The sequence below is a fragment of the Budorcas taxicolor genome, chromosome 15, assembly GCF_023091745.1.
Source record: "Budorcas taxicolor isolate Tak-1 chromosome 15, Takin1.1, whole genome shotgun sequence".
In the NCBI taxonomy this organism is placed as follows: Eukaryota; Metazoa; Chordata; class Mammalia; order Artiodactyla; family Bovidae; genus Budorcas; species Budorcas taxicolor.
Window position 1 is genome coordinate 13,980,824 of NC_068924.1, and position 27,871 is coordinate 14,008,694.

The 27,871-nt window shown below is 36.6% G+C and overlaps 1 protein-coding gene across 1 annotated transcript; it reads right to left on the minus strand.

Annotated features, from left to right (window-relative positions):
• Positions 1 to 3,699: 3,699 nt before the first annotated feature.
• On the minus strand, positions 3,700 to 27,175 carry CEP57 (centrosomal protein 57). Its single transcript, XM_052653148.1, has 10 exons — positions 27,025 to 27,175; positions 16,542 to 16,721; positions 16,062 to 16,183; positions 13,976 to 14,092; positions 13,306 to 13,383; positions 11,947 to 12,054; positions 11,317 to 11,394; positions 5,920 to 6,158; positions 5,185 to 5,329; positions 3,700 to 4,016 (listed from the first exon to the last, which is right to left on the minus strand). Exons 1-10 carry the CDS (start codon positions 27,143 to 27,145, stop codon positions 3,786 to 3,788), a joined length of 1,419 nt encoding a protein of 472 aa, XP_052509108.1. The 5' UTR covers positions 27,146 to 27,175; the 3' UTR covers positions 3,700 to 3,785.
• Between the last annotated feature and the right edge of the window lie 696 nt (positions 27,176 to 27,871).

Sequence of the window (27,871 nt, forward strand, 5' to 3'; positions counted from 1 at the left end):
TGCAGGGAAATAAAATGAGGTTCCACTGTTGGAATGGTTATCATCAAGAAGATACATAACCGCTGCTGGCTGGTGAGGATGTGGAGAAAAGGGAACCCTTACACAGTTGCCAGTGAAGAGGTTTGAACTGTGCAGGCCCACTTGGATGATTTTCAATAGTTAGGTACTACAGTATGACATGATCTGAGGTTGGATCTGTGGGTGCAGACATGCTGTTCAAGGGTTAACTGTACACTGTTGAAGGGAATGTAAACTGGTCCAACTATTATGTAAAACAGAGGTTCATCAAAAAATTAAAAATAGATCTCATACTTCCAGGTAAAGAACTAAAGTAAATGAAAATAGGATTTCAAAGAAAATAATGCATTATTCCCATGTTTACTGCAGCATTATTCACAGCAGCCAAGATATGGAAGCAACCTAAATCCATCAGTGAATGAGTGGATACAAATAATGCACACATACACACAGAATATTACTCAGCCTTGAGAAAGGATTCCAGTCATTTGCAACAACATGGAGGAGCCCTGAGCACATTACGCTAAGTCAGAGAAGAGAAAGACACTGAATGGTCTCATATGTTGAATCTAAAAACATCAAACTTATAAAAATCCGTAAAATAGTGGTTAGCAGGAGATGGAGTTTAGAGGGACAAGACTGATGTTAAGGGTACAAACTTGCAACAAGTAGTAAATAACCCATAGAGATAATGCACAATGTAATGAATGCAGACAGTACTGAACTATAGTTATATAATGGGATACATGGCACTACAGTGGCAATCATATTACAATACATAGCAAAGTAACACACTATACACCTTGAATTTGTACAATGTTACGTCAAATTTGTTCAATTTGAAAACCTCCTTACAATAAAGATGTTTCTAACAAAGCTACTTACAAGCTGTGTTCCAGCAGTGTCATTTCAGGGATTGGAAGTGATACCCATTTTGAAATGCATGTAGTTAAGTATTTAGGAAGACATAATATTGTTCCCAACAAAGCTACTTGATGCTGTATTCAGCAGTGTTATTTCAGTGCATGCAAGTGATACGCATTCTGTAATGCATGTAATGCATGTGTTCAAACAAGCAAAAACATGTGTAATAAAGGTGTTCCTAACAGAACTAAAGGATAATCCATTGGGGTGTGTTTGGAAGCTGGGGAGAGCAGTCTTAGCACTTTTTATATCTACAGTTATACTATGTTTTCTAACTTTATCTGACTTGGTTACACAGGTCTACTTTTTCCTTTGTGATTAGGGATATGAGATTTACAAACGTGTGGTTAAGTCAAAGCTCCTGAGTCTCCTGATTTGTCTGCTTACCTTTCTATTCTCAGTGTCATAAACTTAACAAGTACGACTCAACTGGTCCCAATTCTCCATGTACGCGCAGATCCCTGCATCCTTGCTTTAGTTATCCTGCAGATGTCCTCAAGGCAAGGAGTCGTTGCCTTCTCCAGGAAATGATCCTTGTTTCCTCACTCCCTTCTCTGCCGCGCCCCGCCTCCCTCTGCACCACCACAGCACTGTACACATGCCACCCACTACTTTCCCAAAACGCATAATCAACGCAGTAAAAGGCCTAATACGGTTAGTGACCGCAGAGCCACTGCATTTCATGCTGCTTGTCTAGATAAAATCCTAGAACTCCATTTCAACCCCAGGCAAAAAGGAATCTCTTTAATGTCTAGTCAAAGTGTTCACTAGCACAAAATTGGGAAAGGAATACATCAAGGCTGTATGTTGTCACCCTGCTTATTTAACTTATATGCAAAGTACATCATGAGAAACACTGGGCTGGAGGAAGCACAAGATGGAATCAAGATTGCCGGGAGAAATATCAATAACCTCAGATACGCAGATGATACCACCCTTTTGGCAGAAAGTGAAGAGGAACTAAAAAGCCTCTTGATGAAAGTGAAAGAGAGTGAAAAAGCTGGCTACAAACTCAACATTCAAAAAATGAAAATCATGGCATCCGGTCCCATCTCTTCATAGCAAATAGATGGGGAAACAATGGAAGCAGTGACAGACTTTATTTTCTTGGGCTCCAAAATCTGCAACCATGAAATTAAGACGCTTGCTCCTTGGAAATAAAGTTATGACCAACCTAGACAGCATATTAAAAAGCAGAGACATTAGCTAACAAAGCTCTGTCTAGTCAAAGCTATGGTTTTTCCAGTAGTCATGTATGGATGTGAGAGTTGAATTATAAAGAAAGCTGAGTGCCGAAGAATTGATGCTTTTGAACTGTGGGACTGGAGGAGACTCTTGAGAGTCCCTTGGACTGCAAGGAGATCCAACCAGTCCATCCTAAAGGAAAGTAGTCCTGAATATTCATTGGAAGGACTGAAGCTGAAACTCCAATACTTTGGCCACCTGATGTGAAGAGCAGACTCATTAGAAAAGACCCTGATGCTGGGGAAGACTGAAAGCGGGAGGAAAAGGGGACGACAGAGGATGAGATGTTGGATGGCATCACTGACTTGATGGACGTGAGTTTGAGGAAACTCGGGAGATAGTGAAGGACAGGGAAGCGTGGCGTGCTGCAGTTCATGGGGTTGCAAAGAGTCAGACGTGACTGAGAGACTTAACAACAACAAGGAGTATCTTATATACTGTGAGACAGTTCAGTTTTGTTGGATCTGGTTTCTATGTAAGCATGAAAAAGGCAAATTATGTATTAAATACCATATATTCTTATTGTTTCTCGTAAGAGGTTAATGTTCTATTTAAAAATGTATTTTTTTGAGAGATTACAACAAATAAAGCCTTTATTAACAGGCTGCTGAGGAAAATTTCAGTGTTTCCTTAAAAAAGCTGCTTTATTGATTTCAGTGTCAAATTTATAAAGTTAACAAGTCTTGAACTATTCAAAACTATGATTCACATTATTAACAATGACAATTACATGTGTACAGTTAATACTGCACTCATACTGTACACAAATAAAATTAAATAATCAAGGGATTTTGAGTTTAAGATTAAAAACCATAATGCCTTGAAATGAATAGCATGATTACAAACAGGTATTATCTAAAAATACATATGTATATACTTTACAACACCTCCCTTTCTCTCTTCATTCCAAAACCTCATTTACATCATTAACAATTTGTTTATAGTTTTAAAAATGCTTTTGTGATCTTCACATTTAACTGATTTAAAATGAATGCATCTTTAAAATTTTTAATGGTGAATTAACATCAATGCAAGTGTATTTAATACTGACCAATGTCTGTAACGTCAAAAAGCAAAATAAAGCTATCTTCTTAAATATGTATAAATATTTAAATATCAAAAACCTCCATCAGTAGTTGAAATGGAGCATATTTAATGGTTGTATTGAAAAGCAAAAGCAGGCGATTCATGCCAGGGAAGATTTAAAAATGAGACTTTTCAAACAAACACTGCCTATGGGATAGCCTCATACTTCGATAATTTAAACCTGATTTTACTTATATAATAGAACTATTAAAAAAATCACACCCACAAGTAAAAAATTGGTAATTTGTTTACAAAGTGCAATATCTCAGTACAGCAAATTCATCTCAAACAAAGAAACAGAGTATGTGTGGCTTCTTGGCCTTTAAAACTACCCCCAGTTTCTGTTTAGATGGCTAAACATTTAGTTGTGATATGTAGCACAAGAAGCCTGTGTAATGAAGCTTGGGTCCCTAAATGCCTGCTATTAATTAATTCCAACATGAGACCTGGAAAGTCAGTATCTGATTGATGAGGTACAGATTATGTGAATAAAATTCATGACCTGGTACCAGTCAGTAATCCCAACACAAACTATTGCTTTGTAATGAATTCTGTATGGATTGCATATCTTTCAATAACTGAAGATTTTTCCTGCTTTTTTCTCCAGGTCTCGGTTTGGCAAAGTCCTTCTTATTTGTGGTCCCTGTGGTTGCAGAACGGCTGCTGCTGTTTCCTTCCTCATCAAGAGTCTTTTTGGTGGCTTTTAATTCCTTCTTCTGCTTCTCCAACTTTTGTTTCTCCAGCTATGCCAAAAAACCAAGGCAAGGAAGAAAAAGGAAAAATTAATAAAAACATATGCTTGGACAAACTGGTATTTTTAACTCTCATACCAACGAAAACGCATATATATATTTTTCCCCCTGGGTTTTTTTTAAACCTTCAAAAACTTATTGTACTAGTGTATAGGGACATAAAAACATGTAAACAAGAGGAAAAACATCAATTCTGGTGCTATACCAGAAGTTAAGATAATGCTGCCAAATGCAGAACAGGGTATGTAAGAAGCAAGAAGGTTTCGGGGGAAGTCAAGGAGGAGGCAAAAAACTCCCATACGGGTAATGGAAGACAAGAAGGATTTTAAATAAATGAGCAGGAGAAAGGCATTCTTGAAACTAGTCTGAGCAGAGAGAAGCATGTTCTGGATAGATAGAATGTAATGGTTATATATTAGTACTATGAAAAGGATTTTTAAATTTTATTATCACTCTTTTAGAATAATTTCAAAGGGGGAGCTTTATTTTCACTTTAGCTGTCAGCTAAAATAAATTGCTGGTGGTGTTCAATTAGAAAAAGGTAAATTTAATGTATGGAATACGGACTTTCCTGGTAGTCCAGTGGTTAAGAATCTGCCTGCCAGTGCAGGGAACACAGGTTCAATCCCTGGTTCCTGGAACATTCCACGTCTCGGGGCAACTAAGCCCGTGTACCACAGCTCCTGAGCCTGCACGCCGTAATCACTGAGCTCACGCACTGCAACCACTGAAGCCCACAGTAGAGCCTGTGCTCCGCCAAAGAAGCCACCACCACGAGAAGCCCACAGACCCAACCCGCCAAAGGCAATGAAGAGCCAGTGCAGCCGAACAGATGGATAAATCTCACTGATGTAAGAATATTATGGCAAAACCAATACAGTATTGTAAAAAAAATAAAATGAAAAAAAAAAAACAAACAATTCAGTACTTGGAAGATGTGTCTCAGATGATAAAATCTACTCAAAGAGACTACAAGACAGTGTCTTCCTAGCCTGCTTAACACCAATTCTTAATAACTAATGAACCGAATTAGTATCTACAATAGGGAAATATTTCTTATAACTGTGATAAATATCATCAATATATTTGAAGGAAAGGGTTTTTTGTTCTGTTTCACTCGTTTTTTAATCATTAGAAATGAGTAAAGGAAAACAGTTACCTGGGCTTGATATTTTCGAACTTTAGTTATTTGATTGGCTTTTGCCTCCATCCTTCCCACTAATGCCTCCAGTTCACACTCTAGGTTGTCTTTCAGTTCAACAGTCGGTGATTCTTGGATAAGTTTTGCAAGCTGCTGGTGATCACTATATAAAACACAGAGAGGTCTTAGTTTCCTATGTTACATGGCTGTCCACTACATCTCCCTCACCATGGGATCCCTGCTTTGCCCATTAAAAAGTGACTCAATTTTTAAAAATAGAACAAATTTCCCTATTATTAGTGATAGTAAAGAAGTCCAAAAAGGGTACCAGATGCAAAGGAAAAAGTTAAAGCACTAATCATCTATCTCCCCCACAGAGCATTACATAATGTAGAAAAGGAAAGTGCAGAGAAGGATTCTTGTCCTTCACTCACTCACTTCCTAACTTATCAGTTATGTTTAGATAACTCAATGTATAACAAGCTCCCAAACAAGGAAAAAAAACTTGAATATAAACCTTGATCTTCAAAACACTTAACAGTAATAGAAAAAGGAGACACTTTGCCCAGAAGAGCTGTTATTTGTTAAAGTCCTAGCAACTTGTTGAGTGGTTGGTAAAATGATTGTGTTCAGTAAATATTTCTCGAAGTATTTAAATATGATAGAATTATTAAAGTCACCAAGAAGTTAAAATGAGGTTTTAGAATTAAATGAAATTAAAAAAAACAAACAAACTGAAACAGTGAAACTCACAAGCTCATTTGCCCAAATTCATCCTGTAAAGTCTGTAGGACTTCAGACAGCTCTTCATTAACACTGCTAGAGGAGGCAGGCGTTGCTGGCTTCCTGCTCTTCCCATTTCGTGAAGACACTTGTTTTGCCAAAGGAATACTGCTGACTACTCGATCGTTGCACAAGACTTTACTGTGTTGCTTCATGAGATGCAAGACATGCTGAACATTGGCTACCACCGCATGGCTGGGGCTGGTGGACTGAAGGAAAGAGAACTAATTGAAGCCACATCTTCTGGAAAAATGTTTTTACCCCCTAACCTGGGTAAAAAGACTCTTTCCTTCCCCACGAAAAACCCTATGAAACAAACTTCCAGCATTACAAGTGCATTTCCAGTCTGTCTCTTACTCTCCACCCTACTGTCATGCACGTGGCTTACATGCCCACCTGTCAGTTACAGAAGAACATCCCGACTGTCTGTTCCCGTTCCCCGTCTCTTAACTCCATAGTGCTATCAGTTCTCCTATTATTCTGGTCACGTTCCTCTCCTATTTAACACATTCTGACGTTAGGCCCGCTGACTCTAAATCAAGCCCCTGTGGACACTGAGCTACGACTTCCATGCCTCAGCCTTCTGTCCCACTGTCCTACCCACTCTCCGCTCTTATAATAAGCTGTACTTGCACATGCCATTTCTTGCATGTGCCAATTTTTATACCATTAAAAAGAAAAATGCACAGTTCATTATAGGATTTGTAAAGACTTTCTTAAAACCTCCAGTTAATTATTTGGTCTAGTCTCGGATGACCTATGGCATTTATCTCTATCACAGCATTTATTAGAGTAGATTGTTAAGTGTATTTGCATATCTGTTTCACCTGTGAAATAGTGTAAGTACTTCCAGGTTTTAGAGACTTACCATATTCATTTTGCTATCCTCTAGTAGGAAGCACTAAGTTCATGTCTGTCATATAAATAACAGGAAAAACCTGGCAGCCCTCTCAAAACTTTTTTGTTTTTGAATACTAAACAACTGTCTCAACGTGCAATTTCAGTGCATAAACAGACAGTTGCGCCAACTTGGCTCCATAAGCATCAGCTAGACAGACTGTTTAAAATGCAGATTCCTGGGAAGCACTCCCTACTCAATCAGTTCAGGATCAAGGCTTAGAAACGTACATTTAAAATTTGCCAATTGATTCTGATCAGCCAGGTTTGCAAACCACTCTGCTAAGTTAAACAGATGTTTTGTTTACCCTAGTTTTTATGGTTAGGTAGCAAATCAAATTTAGTTATATATATATATATATATAAGCTTTCCTGGTGGCTCAGGTGGTAAAGAATCTGCCTGCAATGCAGGAGACCTGGGTTCAGTCCCTGGGTTGGGAAGATTCTCTGGAGGAGGACATGACTACCCACTCCAGTATTACTGCCAAGAGAATTCCATGGACAGAGAAGCCTGGTGGGCTACTGTCGATGGGATCACAAAGAATTGGACACGACTGAGTTTGTATACAATATACAAAGATTCATATACAACATCCAAGTGGGGTTTATTCTAGGGATGCAAGGATAGTTCAGTATTTGAAAATGAATCCAGCATATCAATAACGTAAGAAAGAAAAACCACATAATCAGTATCACTTGGAAAAAAGCATGTGAAAAACTCTAATACCCATTAAGGGTATAAACTTTCAGCAAACTAGGAACAGAGAGAAATTTCCTCAAGCTGATGAAGAGCATAGACAAAGAGCCTAAACCTGATATCACACTTATTGGTGAAAGACTGAATGCCTTCCCCTGAAGAACAGAAAAAGGCAAGGATGTCCACTCTCATCACTGTTACAACATGATACAGGAAATCCTAGCCAGTGCAGTAACGCAAGAGAGAAGTAAAAAGGTACACAAATTAGACAGGAAGAAATAAGCTATCCTTATTTACATATGACATCGTTTTTTACATAGAAAAGCTTCAGTTAATTCAGTTCACCTCAGTCGCTCAGTGGTGTCCAACTCTTTGCGACCCCATGAATCGCAGCACGCCAGGCCTCCCTGCCCATCACCAACTCCCGGAGTTCTCGCAAACTCATGTCCATGGAGTCAGTGAGGCCGTAGAAAAGCTTAAGTAAATAATAATAAAAAAAATTTCCTAGGACTAATAAGTGAATTCAAGGTCACAGAATGTAAGATTAACATACAAAGTCCAAATATACTACTAATGATCATGTAGAAACAAGTTGAAACTCAACACAATTCACAACTGCTAAAAAAAAATTGAATACAAATATAAAAAAACTGGTATGGGACTAATATGTTGAAAGGCCTAATGAAAGAAATCAATGATCTAAATAAATAAGAGATACACCATTCTCACGGCTATCAACAAGGATGTCAATTCTCCTGAACTAATACAGTTTCTATCAAAATCCCAGCAATGCATATTTTTGGTAGAGAAGTTTATTCTAAAATTCACATGGAAAAACAAAGGAAGTAGAAAAGCTTAAAGAATTTTGAAATTCTTCTGTTACTTTTCTGACTCTCCTTAAGATAATTTTATGTCTATTGAATTTAGAAATGAAAAAACTGGAACTTGTATTCTGTCTTAAACTTCATTTTTTTCTAGCCACTAACTTCTATTGCATTTTACAAGTATATTAGTTTATGACAATGTATAAATAAAAATAACTGGCCTTCACAGTAGACAGTTTGGGATATACTCAAATTGACAGCACATTCTTAGCTGTTTGAATAATATTTCACAAAAAGTACAAATTATTACTTCTAGAGACCTCAGGGCACCTGAAACTATCACAACACTGTTATACTGGCTCTGTGGGAGAAGCCAAAGGTGGGCTGATTTCAGAGAATAGCACTGAAACGTGTGTATTACCATCTGTGAAAGAGATCGCCAGTCCAAGTTCGACGCAGGAAACAGGGCATGCAAAGCCGGTGCACTGGGACAACCCAGAGGGATGGGATGGGGAGGAAAGGGGGTTTGGGATGAGGGGACACTTGTACGCCCATGGCTGATTCATGGCAATGTATGGCAAAAACCGCTGTAATACTGGAAAGTAATTAGCCTCCAATTAAAATTTTTAAAGTTGAAAAAAGACAAGACGACCTTGGGTTGAAAAACCCTATCTTTGAACCTGCCCTGTTCAATCTCTGTATTAATGACTTCAAAGGGAATTAGCAAAGTTAGCAAATTAAATTTGGGGATAATACAAATACAACAGAAAACTGAACTAGATTCTAATCTAACATGGGTTCAGTTCAGTTCAGTTGCTCAGTCGTGTCCAACTCTGTGACCCCACGAATCGCAGCACGCCAGGCCTCCCTGTCCAACACCAACTCCCAGAGTTCACTCGGACTCACGTCCATTGAATCACTGATGCAATCCAGCCATCTCATCCTCTGTCGTCCCCTCCTCCTCCTGCCCCAAATCCCTCCCAGCATCAGGGTCTTTTCTAAGGAGTCAACTCTTCGCATGAGCTGGCCAAAGTATTGGAGCTTCAGCTTTAGCATCAGTCCTTCCAATGAACACCCAGGACTGTTCTCCTTCAGAATGGACTGGTTGGATCTCCTTGCAGTCCAAGGGACTCTCAAGAGTCTTCTCCAACACCACAGTTCAAAAGCATCAATTCTTCAGCGCTCAGCCTTCTTCACAGTCCAACTCTCACATCCATACATGACCAGTGGAGAAATCATAGCCTTGACTAGTTGGACCTTTGTTGGCAAAGGGTGAATCAATTCCTATAGTGCTTCATTTAATTAAAAATTCTGTGTAAAAAAGTCAATTCCACAAATATAGGACCTAGAAAGGCTGATCCTAAGACTAAGTAAAAGACCTGAGTAAAAGTTAACTTTAGTTGACTCTGGAACTAATGAGTGAAAGGGATGCTATGGCTTCGCTGTAACATGAATTCGATACTAGGCTGAATTCCCAGACCTCCAGAACATGACACTCTATTCTGCGCTAGTCACAAATTGAGAGGCCTATATTCGATTTAGGAAGGAATGGAGTGATGAAGCGGTTAAGAAACTCACAAAGCACATCTTATGAACTGCTGAAGAAAAAGATTTAGTAACCTAGAAGAAGGTAAGAATAAAAATAAAGCTATCTTCAAAAGTTCATCATCACCCATGTGTATCCCTGAGAGCAGAGAAAACCCCACTGAGTAGAATTTACGACGACATATTTCATGTCACTTAAGCATTTCCAAGTAAAGCCTTATAAAAACGTGAAGGGCTGTCTGAGGTATAATGAGGTTACATCAGTAGTGTGTTTGGACAGAGTCTAGGACCATTATGCTGAATGTTTACATAATGAAAACACTGGATGGGGAATTGTTATTAAATGGGTTCCAAATATAACTGAACATCAGACTGAGACTGGGCACCGATTAAATATACTCTCTAGGCCCCACACCTAAACAATTCTGATTTAGTAGAATTGTGTCAAGGCTTCATAATCTGCTTTTTCAAATACATAGTCAATGATTCTGATACAGCTGGTCGTCCTTTAAGAAACTGTTTCCAACCCAACTCAGAGATTCTATGGCAAAGCAGAACCATGGTTAGGAGCAACAGATACAAGACAAAACGTAGGTCAAAAGATATCTGCAATCCAAGAAGAGGTTAAATTTAGGGTAAAGGACAGCCAATGGCAAAATTTTTAAGGAATGATTTGTGCCAGGCACATCTATAAAGGACAAGTGGAAAAGCTAGGAAATTGTTCCTTCCCCAAGCTTTCACTGAGAATTTACTGTGGGTTAAAATAAATAAGTAAAATTTATTCCTCAAGCCTCTCAAACTCACTATCTAGAGTTGGGTATTCAAGGTATTGAAACAACCAGAAACACAAACATTAGTGAAAAAAGTGGTATAAACTAACACAATGTTAAGCACTTCTTAGAAACTACCCAGTACTTGCTGATATTTGACAAAATTACCATCTCCACATTTTTAAGCACTAAAGGAACTTAAGATTCAAGTCTATTTGTGGCAGCTTCTTGGAGAATCAATCCTTAATAAGCACATGAAGACAAAGAGGACGTGACTTCTTTTCACTTAAATACCTAAGTACAAATCAATAGGGCTGATATGAAAATTCCAGTGCTAGAAATATAGTTTCCCATTTCCTTTCCTATCCATAACCATACCTTCACCAAACCAGGGTCTCTGCTTTTGTTCATTACTTCCTTCCATATATACTTCACCTGCTTTAAAGTGTCCCACCGAGGCTTCCCCCTGCACCCCAGTCCTATAAAACTTTCTTCCATCTCTTTCTTACAACACTAGGATTCCTTGGTAAAAAAACAGAATAAGTTTTCACCATTTATAGGTATACAGGCAAATGAGTGGATTTAATTCAAAGATCTAAGTTGTACAAAAAAATTCAGAGTTCAACCAACTCACCTTTCCAGCAACAAATGGCATATCACCCAAGCATAATCGATAGTGTGGCTGTACAGCAAAATAGTTCCTAGAAGCCTTCTGCATGGAAGAGAAGAAAAAGAAAGCAGTTTTACTCACATGACGATAAGAGCTGCCTATATAAGACTAATCTGAAACTTCATGTATCTGCTGGGCTCCTGCTTGTTTTATCTCTACTGGCATTAGGCCAGTGCTCCTCATAATACTTGTCAACACACATCTTACCCTAAGGAAAGGCTAAGAAAGAAAAAAATAGTACCTGACGAAACAGCAGTTACAGTCTCAGTAGAGAAATTCTCTGTGTGTCTATATGCATGTACATATGTATATACATACACACAAACTTTCAAGAGCAAAGGGTAATTAATGCAATACTGAATAATAACTAATATTTGTGCAGTGCTATGTAGTTCTAAAATGTTTTCATATTCATTATCTCACTGTTAGGGTTAAAATGTACAAGTAGGTATTACTTATCCCCATTTTCCCAATGAAGAAACTTAGAATGAAACAGATTTACCCATCCAAGATTGAAGGACCACATGGCTTATGAGTACTTTCACATAAACTATGTCAAGCAATAAACAGTACCTCACGGTTCTTTTCTCATACCTTTTCTGGTGGTTTTGACTTCTTTTTTTTAATTCTTTTTGTACTGGGAACACATGAAGTTGCCTTATCTTCATAGATAAGTCTATTTACTTCTAGACCAGTCTGCAACTAGGAAAAACATGAGAGCCTAAAGTCAATACTTAAGAAATAAAAGTTATGATTCAATGCCATGTAAACGCCTATACAAAACCTATAGCAGTATCATACAGTACAGATTAAAAAACACATCACAGCTGTGTAACTATGTCTTGAGTCAATCTGTGAACATTTGTCCAATATTTTAAATCAATACCACTCTCTCATTTTATCTTGAAGTACTGTCCTATAATTTGTCCTTTTACTTAGCCTGGCTCCTTTTAGTTCCTTATTTGAGGTTGGTCTTTAAATTTTATCTAACAAGTTAAAGCCAATATTTCTAACTCAACCAAAGTTTCAGTATTTTCTTCTTTTCACACACCACATGTACAACAGTGCTAGACACAAAGCAGCTGGACAACAAAGTACAATCTTCCTCTTTTAAAAGCTCATACACTTAATGTAAGAAAAAGGAACAGGAAATCTATGTCCAAAGGAACTGGAAGGTATGTCAGAGAATGTAATCAAGCCCTTTTCTGTAGAAGTTTAGTAACTACATTAATTTAATGCAATAGAAATTCCATAAGCAACTACTAAGTATTTCAAAAAGGGCTGCTGTTTTCAACTTTTCCTTAACAAATATAATTATATACATATGTACATGTCTGTGTTGTCTCGAACAGTGGTTTTCAAACCTGCCTATGAAACAAAATTGTCTGAGTTTTTGAGAAAAATTCCGATCATCACACTGCTTCACCTATCCTACCTGGTGACCACTGCATGGGATAAAAATCCAGGGCTAGGAATGAGCAGCGTTCATTTTCCTCATATGGTGGCTTTAGTGAATTAGTATAGGTCACCAACTCTTGGGCAGCCTACTACCTTCACTACTGACCTGCTGTCTGGAGGCCACCAGAAAAGAGAAGCTCTTACAAGACGGGATACTGAATGAGGATTTCAAACATTTCCAATGGTGACTGATGTGAAGTTCTATATGACTGTAAAATTTTATATGATTATGTGTATAGATTCTGATATTTTTTAGTCTATTGATTAAAGAAAAGCTGGCTAAAAGTCTACAACTGGAAAACCCCTCAAGAATTGCTCAGCGTTTACTATCTGCCTATAAAAACATTTATATTTTTCACATGAAGCTAAGTCTGCAAATTTATATACTGGACCATTCTGAAATATAAATAATCAAAGCAGTCCACATCTACATCTATTTATATAAAAAGAATAGCAGGAAATGTGAGGAGCTTACCTGCTGACATTTCAACTTACCTGGGCTGCCTTAGCTTGCATTCGTTTCCTTTCTTGTTCTTCCTGACGGAGTTTTGCTTCCAACTCTTGCATTTTTTTCTAGTGATAAAAATATTAAAAGTGCTAATAGTGAAAAGACTTTCAATGTGTATTTGCAAAACTTTAATATAAGCAACATAGGTTAAGTGTAAACTTTTAGCATGGTAAACATAAGCCTGTGAGTTCACCCTAGTGATGGCTCTGGGCGTGCCAGCGTCCATGACTTCCTGAAGACTTCCCAGAATTATGAGCGACATCCATGGCCAAGAGCACAGCCTCTGTGTGAAGGCCCGTAGGCTGCACAGCTGCTGGATCTGGAACCTCACAGTCTCAGTGGTATTAAGAACTTCCCAAATGAATCAATTAAAAGTAAAATTAGCTCAGAGAAAAACTTAGAGTGAAACAAGACTTACGGATACTGAAAAACATTTCATCTGTCAATATTTTCAAAAAGAACTCCTTCCTTAGGTACACTACTATTGCAAAATGTGAACTTTCTCTCCAAATTTATGTTTCCTCCTAAAAAAAAAACTCCTATATGTTTCTTTGCTATCAGGTCACTTTTTTCCTATAAAATATCTAGTATTATAAAATGACCAATTTTACAGAAGAACCAATATTATGCACTGGTGAGGAAGAAATTTTCACTGACTTCTGCAAGGGCCTGCATTGTGGTAAGCTTGTTATACTCCTGTTCAAGAAGGTCCAATTTTTCAAGTTGGTTTTGAACATGCGTTTGATCATGTTGTCGTTCTCTTTCCAGGGAGACCTGGGAAACAATATTAAATGCAGCATGAAAATACAGCATGATAATCTGACAAAAAACTGAAAAAACTATTACAGAGTATAATAGGCTACTTGTCTTTTCACAGAACTACTTAGATACTGCAGAGAAATTCTAGGAAAACAGTATTAAGATGAAACCATAGAAATGTTAACAAATACAAATGAAATCTTATCGTATACCATCATAACATGTGGTTCTATACACCGATAATACTCTTGACAGTATTCACACGACATACAGGCTGCACACAAATACTTGTAATTTGTCTGGTTTTCTTAAACAGTTTTAATTAAGGCAACAGTCATGGTATTGGTATCTACCATTTAACACTTCCTCTGAATTCTATGCAAATCATCCATCATTTTTTTCTTTTCTGAGGTTTATAGTTAAAGATTTGAAGACTACCACCTATCAGATTTAATGACTATCAGTCACAGGATAAACTAGAATAAGAAGTGGAAATATGCTAAATTGAAGTATACACATAAAAAGTCAAAACACTAACCATTTGAACAGTTTATCTTCATATACAAGTCAGCAGTAGGCATCATACTAACAGAAATTTGAATATGACAAAGTAATACAAAGCAATACATTTCTCAGGAATTTGCGTGAGCTACCAATTGCCTCCTACCCACCTTAGTGGATAGTAACTGTCCTTAAAAGAATACGTTAAGCTAAAAATTGCCACAAATCACATTTTTTCAGTACTGGAACCATTCTTATTAAATGAACTAGTCAAAGTTTACTGATGAAAATAGAGCTTAATTCAAAGACATATTTATGTATAATAGATGTATTAGTCAAGACATCTTACTACCATTTTATAGGTGTTTTCTAACCTGTGAACTGAAATATCCTAATAAAGAGAATTACTATATTGCTTACTGAACATGCTTGGCTATTTCCAATCATGTGGCAGATCACCTCCTTCCCCACTCCAACTATCACATAAAAATGTTAGACCCAACTGGAAACAAGAATATAAGGTCACAATAAACTCAACGGCACAGTAAAGAGAACTATAATTCACACTAAAGAACTGCTGAAACATTCTCTATTTAAGAGAATTTTAACTGTCATGCAATCAAGTATTTCTTTTAGGTCTAATATCTCCAACTATGACTAAAGGCTAACTGAGGTGGAAAGCATTCAATTTCTTTCACACTGCAGAGTGTTCAACAAAATATTCAATTTCTGTATAACAAAATTAAGATGCTAAAAAAGTATTCATGATTAATTCAAATTCTAGATTTACAATAGGAAAATGAGGCATGTTTTAAAAAATATATTTAGGCTCATGTTGAAGATGTTCTCTCACAAATGTATAGGTTACTTAAATAAAAATACCTCTGACATGACAGAACAAAATATTTTTGCTAAAGTAACAACTGTGAAGAGCTTTTCAGAGTATAAAGAACTTTGAAACACGCTTCCTGACTTGAGTCTTTTAAACAAAATACAAGAAGCAGAGAGGTACATAATATGCTTATTTATGCTTTTTATAATGTACGAAGAAGTTAACATGACTTGAAAACTCAAGTGACAGTATTATTCCAATATAAGTAAACATCTATCAAATACATCAACAACAATGAAGGAGAACAATCAAATCTTCAGACACCATAACTGATCCCAAGTAATTTCAGTCCTGGGCTATTATACTGTCCCAAAGCAGAAGCTACAGAGGATATGTCAGTGTGTATGAGGGTCATCCAAAAAGCAAACTCTTCTCTACAGCTTTACTGAAAGAAAAAAAAAAACTACTTTTCTCCCAACGCTTCCACTAGCAGTTCTTCAAAATGACAGGTACTATTACCTTTTAAGAGAGAGAGAGAACTGACTATTTGTAACAGCACCATTAGTCCTCACTGAGTAAAAAGGTCTTTATATCTACCTGATTTTCTCCATAGCTAACTTTTCTTGAGAATGACTCTGTGAAGTAACAAACCTGTTTCTCTAATACAGATGTCCTCTCCATTTCTGCATGCTTTATCATGTTCCGCATGTATTCCAATTGTTTTTCTAAAAGATTACATTTATTTTCTGCAGCTAACAACTGAGATGTCAGTTCTAAAAAGAAAAACAGAAATTAGCTCACTCACAGGACAGTTTAACAATCTGTTTAACATGAATCTACAGTATATATAATAAACATTTTCCAGTACCTCTGGAAGCGTTTTCAGAGGACCTAAGTCATTCACTTTCTGTATGTTAGTCTAATCGGCCTTGCATTCAGATAATAATTTTAATGCAGGACATCAGCACTTGTTCCTCAAAATGCACTCAAATATAACGCAGTTTTGTAGTGCTAGAAGACACTAAGCACTAGAAAACACTAATGTGGAATTTCTTTTAGGGTAATTTTTTAAAGAGTAATTTCATAATACTTATTTTGATGGTGTTTTATTTCCCTCATAACTAAACAAACCTTGATTGTGCTTTGATTCCTCATTCTTTGAATTCTCCCTTTCTTGTATCTGTTCATCCAATACTTTCTTATATTCAATTGTTTCTTTAGACAAGGTTTTCACACTTTCTTCTGCCTGAATCCTTTCAAGTTCTAAACGTCGAATTTTATCTTGAAGATTCTTCAGAGCAGAAAATATAGCTGTCAAATACAAATATGGATACTATAAGATACTATCCATGGAAAAGCTTACTGAAAAAGAATAAATTCATCTAAATAAAAAATAAAATTGATGGAGGATAACTCTTCGGGAATTAATTAGGATCACATGATAGTTGCTTCAAAAAATCTATTTAAAGACATCTTGTGAATCTCTGAAATTCTGCCACGGTAAAAACATTTCAAGGATTTTATAAAATGGTAAAAATATTTAGCTAATCATACAAAAGCCATGAACTGTGCTAAGGCATATTATTAACTACCAATCTTTTGTTTTACTAGTAAGATCACACGCAGAATCCAATTATAGAGTAAAAAACAGTTAAGCACAAAAACTAGAGAAGGAAATGGCAAACCACTCCAGTATTCTTGCCTGGAAAATCCCGTGGATAGAGGAGCCTGGCGGGCTAGTCCACGGGGTTGCAGAGAGTCAGATGTGACTGAGCACACACGTAAAAGCACAGAAAGGACAATTTTTTTGATCTCCAAAAAACCCTAAGCACTCTGCCCCTCAAAAAGCTTCTAATTATAATGCATATTCACTGTAGAAGGCAAATACAACAAAGAAGAACTACTACCAAGAGATAATGACTATCAATTTTGGTCATTACTTAAGAGATTATTTCCCTGTGATCAGTTAGGAGTTGAAAAACAAAGTTATTAAATCAAAGAATATTCATATTTAAAGGTTCCTGAATAGAGCAAAATACCTTAAAGAAAATGGCTGTATCAATTTACACTTTTATCAGAAGTACCTGTCTTTGCCAATACAGACCGTTATTAATTACAATGTCACTGCCATTCTGATTAAGAAATCCAGGGTACTCCAGTTACTTTTACATTTCTATTAAAAATTTAAATATTTTGATATATGAATTTCATATAACTGTAAGTTCCTATATATCATACAGCAGTGTTAACAATATTCAATTATTTTCATTCTTTTCTTGTTTGATAATTAAAAGTATTTAAGATTATATGAATTTCCTTCCAACTACTACAATCCATAAGTTTAGTACTTCTCCATGTCAATCTACAGGTACATTTCTAGAATTCCACCTTTGTACATACTTGGCTATGAACTTTCTATTCCACTAATGTCTATTTCTGTACCAGTTCCACACTTCCTATTTTTATAGCTCTACAATCTATTATTAGTTGATATGGTGAGGCCATCCTTTATCTGAGTGAAGCCTTCTATTAAAACGTACACTTCTCACACATTATTCTTTTAAGTGATATTCATAGTATTAAAGTTTCCACTGAGGAACACTGCACAGCTCTATTCAGGTCTTCAAGTATCCTCTTAGCAGAGCACACAGAACAAGCCTAGGCTGATATACCACATGGGACTTTTCTACCACAGCCTCCTTCCCAGGCCAGGGGGCTGGGCTATTCCAGTTCCTTTTCTCCAATTAGACTTCCAAAGTAAGTCACTTCATCTGGGCCTAAAGTTTTTATCTACAGTTGCTACCTGGATTTAAAATCCCAACTTCTCCCCTCAGTTCAGCTCAGTCGCGTCCAACTCTTTGTGACCCCATCAATCGCAGCACGCCAGGCCTCCCTGTCCATCACCATCTCCCGGAGTTCACTCAAACTCCATGGCCATCGAGTCGGTGATGCCATTCTCCCCCGCTGTACCCTAATTCCTAAGGCTTTTATATGATATCAAGACTATTAGTGTCTCTGAGGCTTTCAGCCTTAAATTCACTGTATTTCTGGCACCTAGGTATTTCCTTTCTTGCTTTAAAGCTGGGTCTTACTTCTTTTGTTATACAAAACTGCTATTTGTCTATGACACTATTCTGACAGTAATGCTATCATCATCCTTTTTATTTGCTATGTTCCTTACTTGTCTCTGCCAACTTTTCACTTTTAATCTGTGTCATTTTGTTTGCGCATAAATTGACTTTTGAGTTGTTTTTTCAAACACAGTCACACTTGTCATCATATGTAATAAAGGTTGCCCTATTTTTTCACTGTATTTTATGTTTTCTAATTTTGTTTCCTTGGTTTTCTCATTACTTTATTTTACTATAAGTATAGTGAACTGTTTGTTTGTCTTATTCACCTCTTTTCTCAGCAATTTCCTCTTACATCAACATGGCTACAACTATAACTGAAGTGTCCGTTTAGTATCCTCTCACAAACCTGGCCACCGCTGACTGACCTACAAGGGCACTCAAACGAAGCCCAGACAACGGCTCTCTTCTTGGGATTTTTGGACTCTGGTCCAAAAAGGTGAAGTCAACTTAAAACTCAAGTATTAGTAGCCATGTTTACCGATATGTGGAAAAAGTGAGTCTGTGGCTAGAGTGAAGTTAGCTAGAAGAATTAAACAAACAAACAAACAAACAGATGGAGAGAAAGTATCGGCCATGTCTGAGTACCTGGTTTCCAATGCTCTTAAAGCCCATCTGTGTATCTGCCATTCTTTTCTTGGTTGTTCAATCGTTCCTTGCATGTTTGTAAACCAAAAAGATTCCTCTTTGCCAAAGCTAATTTCATACTGGGAATTTCTTATAACTAAGTTTTTATTGGCTGCTTTTTCCATTCTAAGTTTTATTAAATAAATCTAGTACTGTGAAGACAAAAAATGACTTTATTCTACCAATGACCTATATTTAAAAACATATAAAAACCTAAGTTTATATGCACACACATCCCTGAAAACATTTTCAATGTCAAAAATGAAATTTTACACAAAAAGAGTTCATGTAAGAAATATGACAAACTTTTATTTCATACATTTATTTTCTGATCCAGATGACTAAATAACTTACATTATATCTTCACTTTGAGAGTTAAAAGAAAAAGATTCTAGGTGACGAAATGATTGCTCTTGTTTTTCTTTTCCCATAGAAAAGTATGTGAGTGAGCTCTGGTACCACGGCGTCATTTATGTTCAAATGACTACATTACCTAGAAAGACCCTTGAGTGAAAAATATTTTATGTAGAAATGAATAATGAAAAATTCAGAGATTTTTAACTTCATATATTTACTGGGAAGGGATATAGTGGGCAATACATTTCTAGAACAAGAAGGATATTCAAATACTGAAAGATGGAAAAGTGACATACTGAAATATAATGTCATACATATTTGCTTTATTTTCACAAACAGACCTTTCACAGCAAACACTAAATTTTTTATCCTCTTCACCCTCAGTAACCTTGAACACACATCTGAAATATTAAATACATTTTGGATAGCTGAGTATGAGAGAAAACTGGAAACCTTAGCATTAAAGACAGATACTGAGTTCTCTTTAAACTTTACTTAATCATCTCTGAAATGTGAACTCCATATTGGAAAGAGAGAACCTATTATTCATAATTGAAACTCCAATGCTACATACTCTGTATGGTACATAGGTGGTACTCAGATAATGTTCAATAAACATATCCAGCAAAGTCTCCATGATTAATTTAAAATCAGAAACAAATGGCAGCAACCTCTTGAATTCTTTACCTAACAGGATTAAACCTCCTATTACTAATTTATAATTCATTCCATTTGCCTATGACAGTTAGCGATTCCCTTCCTTTGCTGCATTTTCTCCTGTACTATTTGGTGAGCTTTAAAAAATCCTAATGCCCAGAACATAACACATAAAAACAAGTAAACTAAAAATATCAAAGAACATTTGGAATGAAAGCTATAGATCCAAGAAGATCCTCAGGTGATTCTAACATGCAAAAGTTTGAAAACTCTAGCAACATCTAGGAGCACTAAAAAAAAACAAAGGCTTTCTCCTCTTTACAATCCCAGTTTGTCACTCATTCATAACTTGGGGTGGATTAAGCCTAGCAGATCTTAGCATCACCTCATTAACAACAAAGTTGGGTCTATTTGTTATCTATATTTCTTTCTATCACTAATGTATCAGCACGTTTGCTATAGATTAAGTAGGGTGAGGGGGAGACCCAAATCACTAGTACACATTTTTCAATTTCCCTAGTATTCTTCTCTCATGGTATCTCTCTACCCTTTTGGCTATTTCCACTTTTTAGTTCACCATTTAAACAGTGCTATTTTCCAGTACCCTTTTCCCCCTCTACTCTCTCTCCAGAGAAATCCTTCCATTCACATGGCATCATTCACTATTGTATACCTGTTCATGTCTGAGTTCATCAGTGCAGAGTTCTCTTACACTTCACTTTTATTTTCCTGTGCTTACTAGTCACCTCCACTTAACTCACAGGCATCTCAAATTTGATATAGCCAAAATTAAATTATCTTTCTTGGAAAGATCCCAGTTTTCCTGTAATCTGTCTTAATCACACCAACCACAACAGAAAATCTTGGATTCAAAGATTGCTCCTTCTTCACTGCCCACATCAAAAATATGGATAAATCTCCCAGTCTCCATTCTCCATCCCAACAGGCATTGCTTCAGTTTAATTTCTGATCAAAATTTCAGTCCAACAAACAATTTACAGAGCACTCTGTAAGATAAAGGAGAAAATTACAAGCCCTTGCTTTCAAGGAGCTACTATCTAATTTCTGGAAAGAGAAGCTATTATCTACTCTTCCTACATCTGGTGAAAAATACTTACAGAAACAAACATTACTCTGCATGTACTCATAGTCTTTATTATGCTGGTTCTCAAAGCACAGCATATGGTCATATGGGGGGGACGGGGCGGGCAGTGCTTATTACCAGGTCTGTGAGATCTGTGAGATCACTAGTATTCCCATTATACTATTAATACTGAGATTTTAATATTTACTCTTTTCACTGTGTTGATATTTGTAAAGATGATGCGAAAGCAATGCTGGGTAAAACTGTTAATTTTAGCACAAATCAAGGTCCTGGCCCTATATAGTTTTGGCATTGTACTCTTCACCACTGCTCCCAGTAACAAAAACAAAGTCGTGTGTTTGTTGCCCTTGATAAAGCAGTAAAAATCAAATCTCAATCTTAAGCCTTAAGTACACATCCACTTAATATTGTGTTAAATACATAACACATCTGTAAAGTACATAACAAAGGTCAATTGTCCTGATGTACGAATGTTTGAGTTATGAACTGAACAAAAACCATTTCCTTCAAGGAAACACCAATTTTATCTTGAAAGCATTTTTGTTAGACCAAGACTATTCAGATGTAAGGAATTTAGTAGTCATTCCGAGAATCTAATGAGCTTGTCCTGAATTTCTGGAATGACTTGGGCCTTCAAAGATCTGACAATAATTGCTGTCAGTGATAAAATTCAAGTAAAAGTTAAAATCCTGAAAAATTAAAAGTTATCTGTTCTGAGAGTTATAGTTCCCCAATATCAAGATTTTCTTCTACTGAGATCAGTGATATTAGCAAATTAATTTTTTGATATTGTATAATGAAACATCAGATTTTGAAAGTGTGGACAAGTGAATACAATTAAAAAGATCATGCATGGCTAAAGAGCAACGCAATGTTCAAAACAAAACCAATGGATTTCAGTGGAAAGGCACTAAAAAAAAAAGTTTACAGGCTTGAACATTTAACTTCTAGGAACTGACTTTTGGAATGTTCTCTAGGTTTCTAACTGATAAGGTAGCTTTGTATGACTAGGGCACTGAATCCTGCTGTACCAGTCTGCCTAGGCTGTATAAACAATGTGCTTTATGGTAAATATCATGATTGGTCGAGCAGGCACAAAGTGTTTGTGCAACTGACTCCAGATAAGAGCCCTTGTCTCTAAGCCTAGTTGTGCAGTTTACTGCTGGAGGAAGAAGTGTGTTTTGCGTGACCAGGAGAAAAAACTTCCGAAGTCTGAATGTGGATTTCTCCAGATGCCACTGTAATAAATAACAGTTGTAATTACAACTGCTTCTGAATCTTAAATTTAATCTGCAACAGTGTAGATGGTCCCAAGGTCCCAGAATATAAAAACCTTTGTTTTCATAATCCACATTGCAACAAAATTTTAAGAAACTATTATCTGCCAAGTTGCGATGAAGTATCAAGGAAGAATAGCCACAAATTGTTAAAAAGGTATTAAAATTTTACTCTTTTCCCAACTGCATGCCTGTGCAAGGCCAGATTTTCTTTCCCACACACTTTAATCAAAATAATTTATCATCATAAGTGGAATGCAAAAGTAGATATCCAAGTTAAGCTGTCTTCTATTAAGCCAGGAATAAGAGATTTACACAGTGTAAAATAAAAGAATGTTACTCTTTGTACTACGTTTTTTAAATTTGGGAAAATAGTCTTCACTGAAAATCTTATATACACAAGTAATGGGTTTCCTAGACCAAAAATAAATAAATAAAAATCTAAGAACCAACACTTTAAAGGAGATCAGATGCACTGTAAATTGTTATCAATATCTAAGAGAATAGCTATAATTTGACTCCTTTATTGGTCCCAATATCACTGAATTTGTAAAAGATACACCAAGATGTTTTTTCTCTGTTTTTATGGGGAATAACAACAAAAAGATCTTTTGTTTTGGGACAAGAAAAGACCTCAGATTACCTGCCATCAGCCCCATCAGTTTATCTCAGCCTGCTGTACATACATTACCATTTTACCGTCCATAGGTACTATGGTATGTGATTAAAGGTTAGAAGGCACTGGCCTGGAAGAACTGCCTTACAGCTACTTATTTAGCTTTAAACATCTAAGCCATTTGTCACATTACTATCATTTGAAACGTACTGAATAACATGAGCTATAAGTTTTACTGAAAGTCTTTGGAATGATGTTGTCATAGTACATTTTTTGATGTCAGTAACAATTCCAAATTTGTTCATTTCTTTCTAAAGTTTAAAATTAATGTTAGAATACAACAAGAACAGTTTAATTACCTCTTTCCATGGCATTAGTCAAACTATACTTTCAAAGTGATTTTCAGATAGCAAAGTGAAATTGTCATTTATTAATGAAAATGCTAAACCATAACTAAACAAAAAAAGGTTTAGTTTCCCGCCTCTCAAGCATTAGTGAGAAAAAAATGTTGACTAAGTAGAAAAGAAAAAGTTATCATAGTGAGTATCTATTCCAAATAAGCCTTCACTCATTCAGTAAATATCTGAAGGTTCGTTCAACAAACTGGGGAAAAACTGGGAAGAGGAAATGGTTGTGATACTGCCTATGTGAAAGTGACCATCTTTGAGATGTTTCTTCATCAGTCATTTTCAATATAACCACCTTATACAGTTTTTCTGAGAGGTTTACATGAAACATACTTGCTTTGTCTGAAATGTTACTGCATTTTCTTCTTTTCATGTTTTAAAATTGTGTTTAATCATTCGTACTGTGGCAATTATACTTACTAATGAATTTCTAGATAAAAGAAGTGTTATATTTTATTCACATATGGGTTAAACAGGTGTTTGCAAATTAGTTTAGGCACCCTTTGGTTTCAACTGAGAAATGCACTGCAAATATCTTAAAAATTAATCTCACAGTAGCATTATTTTGTACACTATGCACTGACTGTATAATGGAGTGCGAGGTAGGTAACAGTATCCGAGGACGGTTATGAATGTAGATTCTAGCCTGTGACGGGGCCTTGAAACTGCTTGCTGAAATAAATTTAATCTGAGGTCTTTAAAGAATTTTAAAAATTTAAGTGTTTTTTAAGGATTTCTACCAAGAAACATCTTATAAGACACTGTATCTCAAAGATGATGATAAAGAAATTGCTAATTTAATGGCTGATAAAACAATTGAAAAAGTGCTACTCATTAGAATACAGCAGTTAAAGACTGGCAATTTAGAAAAATAACAAAAGTTGTATAACTTTCAAACATCCAAAAAAGCAAGAAACAAACAGCTGAAATCAACAGTGGAGCAAAATTCAATTAAATTTTAGCAATACTTTCTTTAAAAAATTAAGCACACACAAAAACATGCCAGAGTTCTGGCAGGAACACAAAGTCTTAAGAATAAGATATCAAACCTATCATGATATTATATCTAATTCTGATCTTTACATTCATATTAAAAAGAAAGCAACTTTTTTTTAAAGTTCAGAGAAAAGCAAATTACTAAAGAATAAGAAAAATTAAACAGGGCAAATTTACTTAGAGTGAAGAGTTGGCAAGGGTTTTATCTAGTGTGTTCATAATAAAGCTAAATTCTTCTTGTGAGTAATTAGTGGCTTTCAGGAAAGAGAGAGGGCAGAGAAAAGGAAAGAAGAAGAAAGTAAACAAGAGAAAAAAGAATGTGGAAGGCAGTAAGTTTCTTTTATTCTTTCAGAATGTAGTGTTATGAACTACTTAGCAATGCCCCAGGATAATCAGTAAGCTCCATTATAGTTTTACTGTGGTTTTCGGTACCAATCCAGTGATAACGACTTTTAACACAGGATGATTAGAGACAGAAACCATCAGCCCCCAAACAAAGTGTGGGGCTATGAGACATGAACAAAGGCCCAGCAGGTTCCGAAGAGACATCTGAGGAGACAGAGAGGGGCATGTGTTGAGGGAGTTGGTAGAGAAGACTTCTCAGAAGAAATATATAACCTCAGTTTCAGAGTAAGAGTATAATTCTACAACAGAAAATTTCACTGGAGGGTACAGCATGAGAAGTGCTTGTCAACAATGTGGCTGGCACGGTAGGCAGAAAGGACACCCAAGGAGGCCTATGTCCTAATCCAAGAAGCCTTGAATACCTGTTATATGGCAAAAAAGACTTTGGGAGATGTAATTAAAACTATGGACCTTTCAGATAACGAAATTATTTCTGATGATTTGAGTGGGCTCAACGTAACTAAACACATGAACCCTTAAAAGCGGACAGGAGATATCAGAGCTCTGAAGTATGAGAGCGCCTTGACCCACCATTCCTACGGGGACCTTAAAAAAAGCGCAAGAATGCGGACAGTCACTAGGAACACGGACTAGCCCTGATTGAAAGTCAGCAAGACAGTGAACCTCAACAACAAGGAACTGAACTGGCGGAGAACATGAATGAGCTAGCAGAGGTGCTGCCTAGACTCTCCAGTAAGGAACGCAGGCCAGTCAACACCATGATTTCAGCCTTGCAGGACCCTAAATAGAGAACCCTGCTGAGGTCATTCAAGTTTCTGACCTACAGAAACTGTGAGACAGTACATTTTGGTTATTTAAAGCTGCTAAATTTGTGTCAATTTGTTAAGGCAGCAAGAAAACTATTACAGATGGTAAGTTTCAGGGCAAAAATATATTTCAAAGTAGAGCAAAGGATGTGTGGGTAAGGAAGAACGGAGGAGCTGACAGGGATGAAACTGGTAAAGCAGGTACAGTCCAGGTTATAAGAAATCTACAAGTGTTATTTAAGGCATGGAGAGATGCTGAAACTTTTAAAGTGGGAGAGACGATAAATAACAGCAAGTGGCAGCAATGCGGTTCACTGGGTATGAGTAAAGGTTGTATAACAATTATCAGTGCAACAGATGATGAAAACCTGAACCAACCAATGAGAATGAAGAGACAAAACCAGTAAGTTTGGGGGACATTTCAGAAGCAAAACACAAGGCTTGGTTCCTGAGTGGTGCTGGAAATGAAAAAAGCAGTCCTAGATAATTCATCACTTAGTCCTGATTGTTAGGTGGATGATGATGTTTACTCAGGGAACAAAAGAAAAAACAAAGTATTTTGAGGAGGTTAAAAACAGGAATGGGTAGGGCTTCCCTGGTGGTACAGCAGCGAAGACTCCACACCCCCAGTGTAGAAGCCTATGTCTGATCGTCTGATCGCTGGTCAGGGCTGCAGTACATGGGGTCACGAAGAGTCGGACACAACGGAGCGACTAAGCATGCGCGTGCGCGCGCACACTCTTATACACACACACACTCTCTCTCTCTCACACTCACACACACACACACACACACACACACACACACACACACACATTCTCTCTCTCTCTCTAACACGGAACTAGATCCCATAAGCCCTAACAAAGAGTTTGTATGCCCCAACGATCCCACATGCCGCAACTGAGACCTACTGCAACTAAATAGATTAAAAAACACAAAACAGGAAGAGGGACTTTCCTTAATTTTAAAATAAATGGAAAACATAAATTAAGAGTTTTAAGCACTGAGTAAACACACAAAGGGCTTCCCTGGTGGCTCTGTGGTAAAGAATCTGTCTGCCAAAGCAGGAGACCTGGGTTCGATCCCTGGGTTGGGAAGATCCCCTGGAGAAGGAAAGGCAAACCGCTCCAGTATTCTGGCCTGGGAAACCTCATGGACAAAGAAGCCTGGTGGGCTACAGCCCATGGGGTCGCAAGAGTCGGACACGACTGAGCAACTAAACAACAACGAACACACAAAGGCAGCACCTATTTTGTTAGGCTCTATTACCTCTGCTGTTGCTTTCCGGATAGGCAAATGTAGGCTTATTTGGGGAGCGTCGCAGATCACTGTTAAGGAAAGGCTTATCGGGTGGATATACTACATATGGAGATGAGGAATGGCGAACCATACTTCCATCAGACTTTGATGGTTCTGCTAAGATGTTCTGAAAAATAAAAATGCGAAATTACCTTTCAAAATTTTAAATCACATATATTATGTATATATACCTATGTTCCACCGATAGCAACAAAAGAAGAAATAAAAGTCAATGATCATACACAACAGAATTCCATCATTACTCAAAAATAATAAAACTTTTAAAGTGCTTCACGTCTAAATGTAGCCATATGCCAAATACTATAAAAAGGAAATAATGTTCACATAACTTGAATACAACTGCTCCACAGAAATACTTAAATGTGGTACTCACAATGAATTTACTACTTTCTTTTAAAAATACCTACTGTAAGATATATATTCAGAAGAGTAAATACTACCTTCTTACAGTATCAGGAACTGCTACAAAGTGACTAAATTAGTCTATTCCCAGTCAACTACACACTTCCTAAGTATCTATCAAAATGCAAAATTCCGGGGGAATACAGAAAGAAAATAAGGTACAGTCCTTATCTCAACAATTTTACATTCAGTTAGGGGGGAAAAAAGGGAGGAGCTACTAGAAAACATGAAGTCTTATCAAACACCTAACTATAAAACTTTACTATTTCCACATGTACATCATTTTGTCACTTGTCATGTTGTGTAATTTGGGATTATGTTTTACATGGTGATTTTTCAGTGCACGATACTTTTTTGCTTGTTGTAGGTGAAGTGTTGGTAGAAAGACCCAGAG

What these genes read in the sequence shown, in the direction of transcription:
- CEP57 (XM_052653148.1), bottom strand. Translation starts at nt 27,145, where the DNA reads ATGGTTCGCCATTCCTCATCTCCATATGTAGTATATCCACCCGATAAG. An exon ending in TCCGGAAAGCAACAGCAGAG is followed by an intron (nt 16,722 to 27,024) that starts GTAATAGAGCCT and finishes TGTATTTGACAG; the next exon opens with CTATATTTTCTGCTCTGAAG. An exon ending in CATCTGTATTAGAGAAACAG is followed by an intron (nt 14,093 to 16,061) that starts GTTTGTTACTTC and finishes ATTGTTTCCCAG; the next exon opens with GTCTCCCTGGAAAGAGAACG.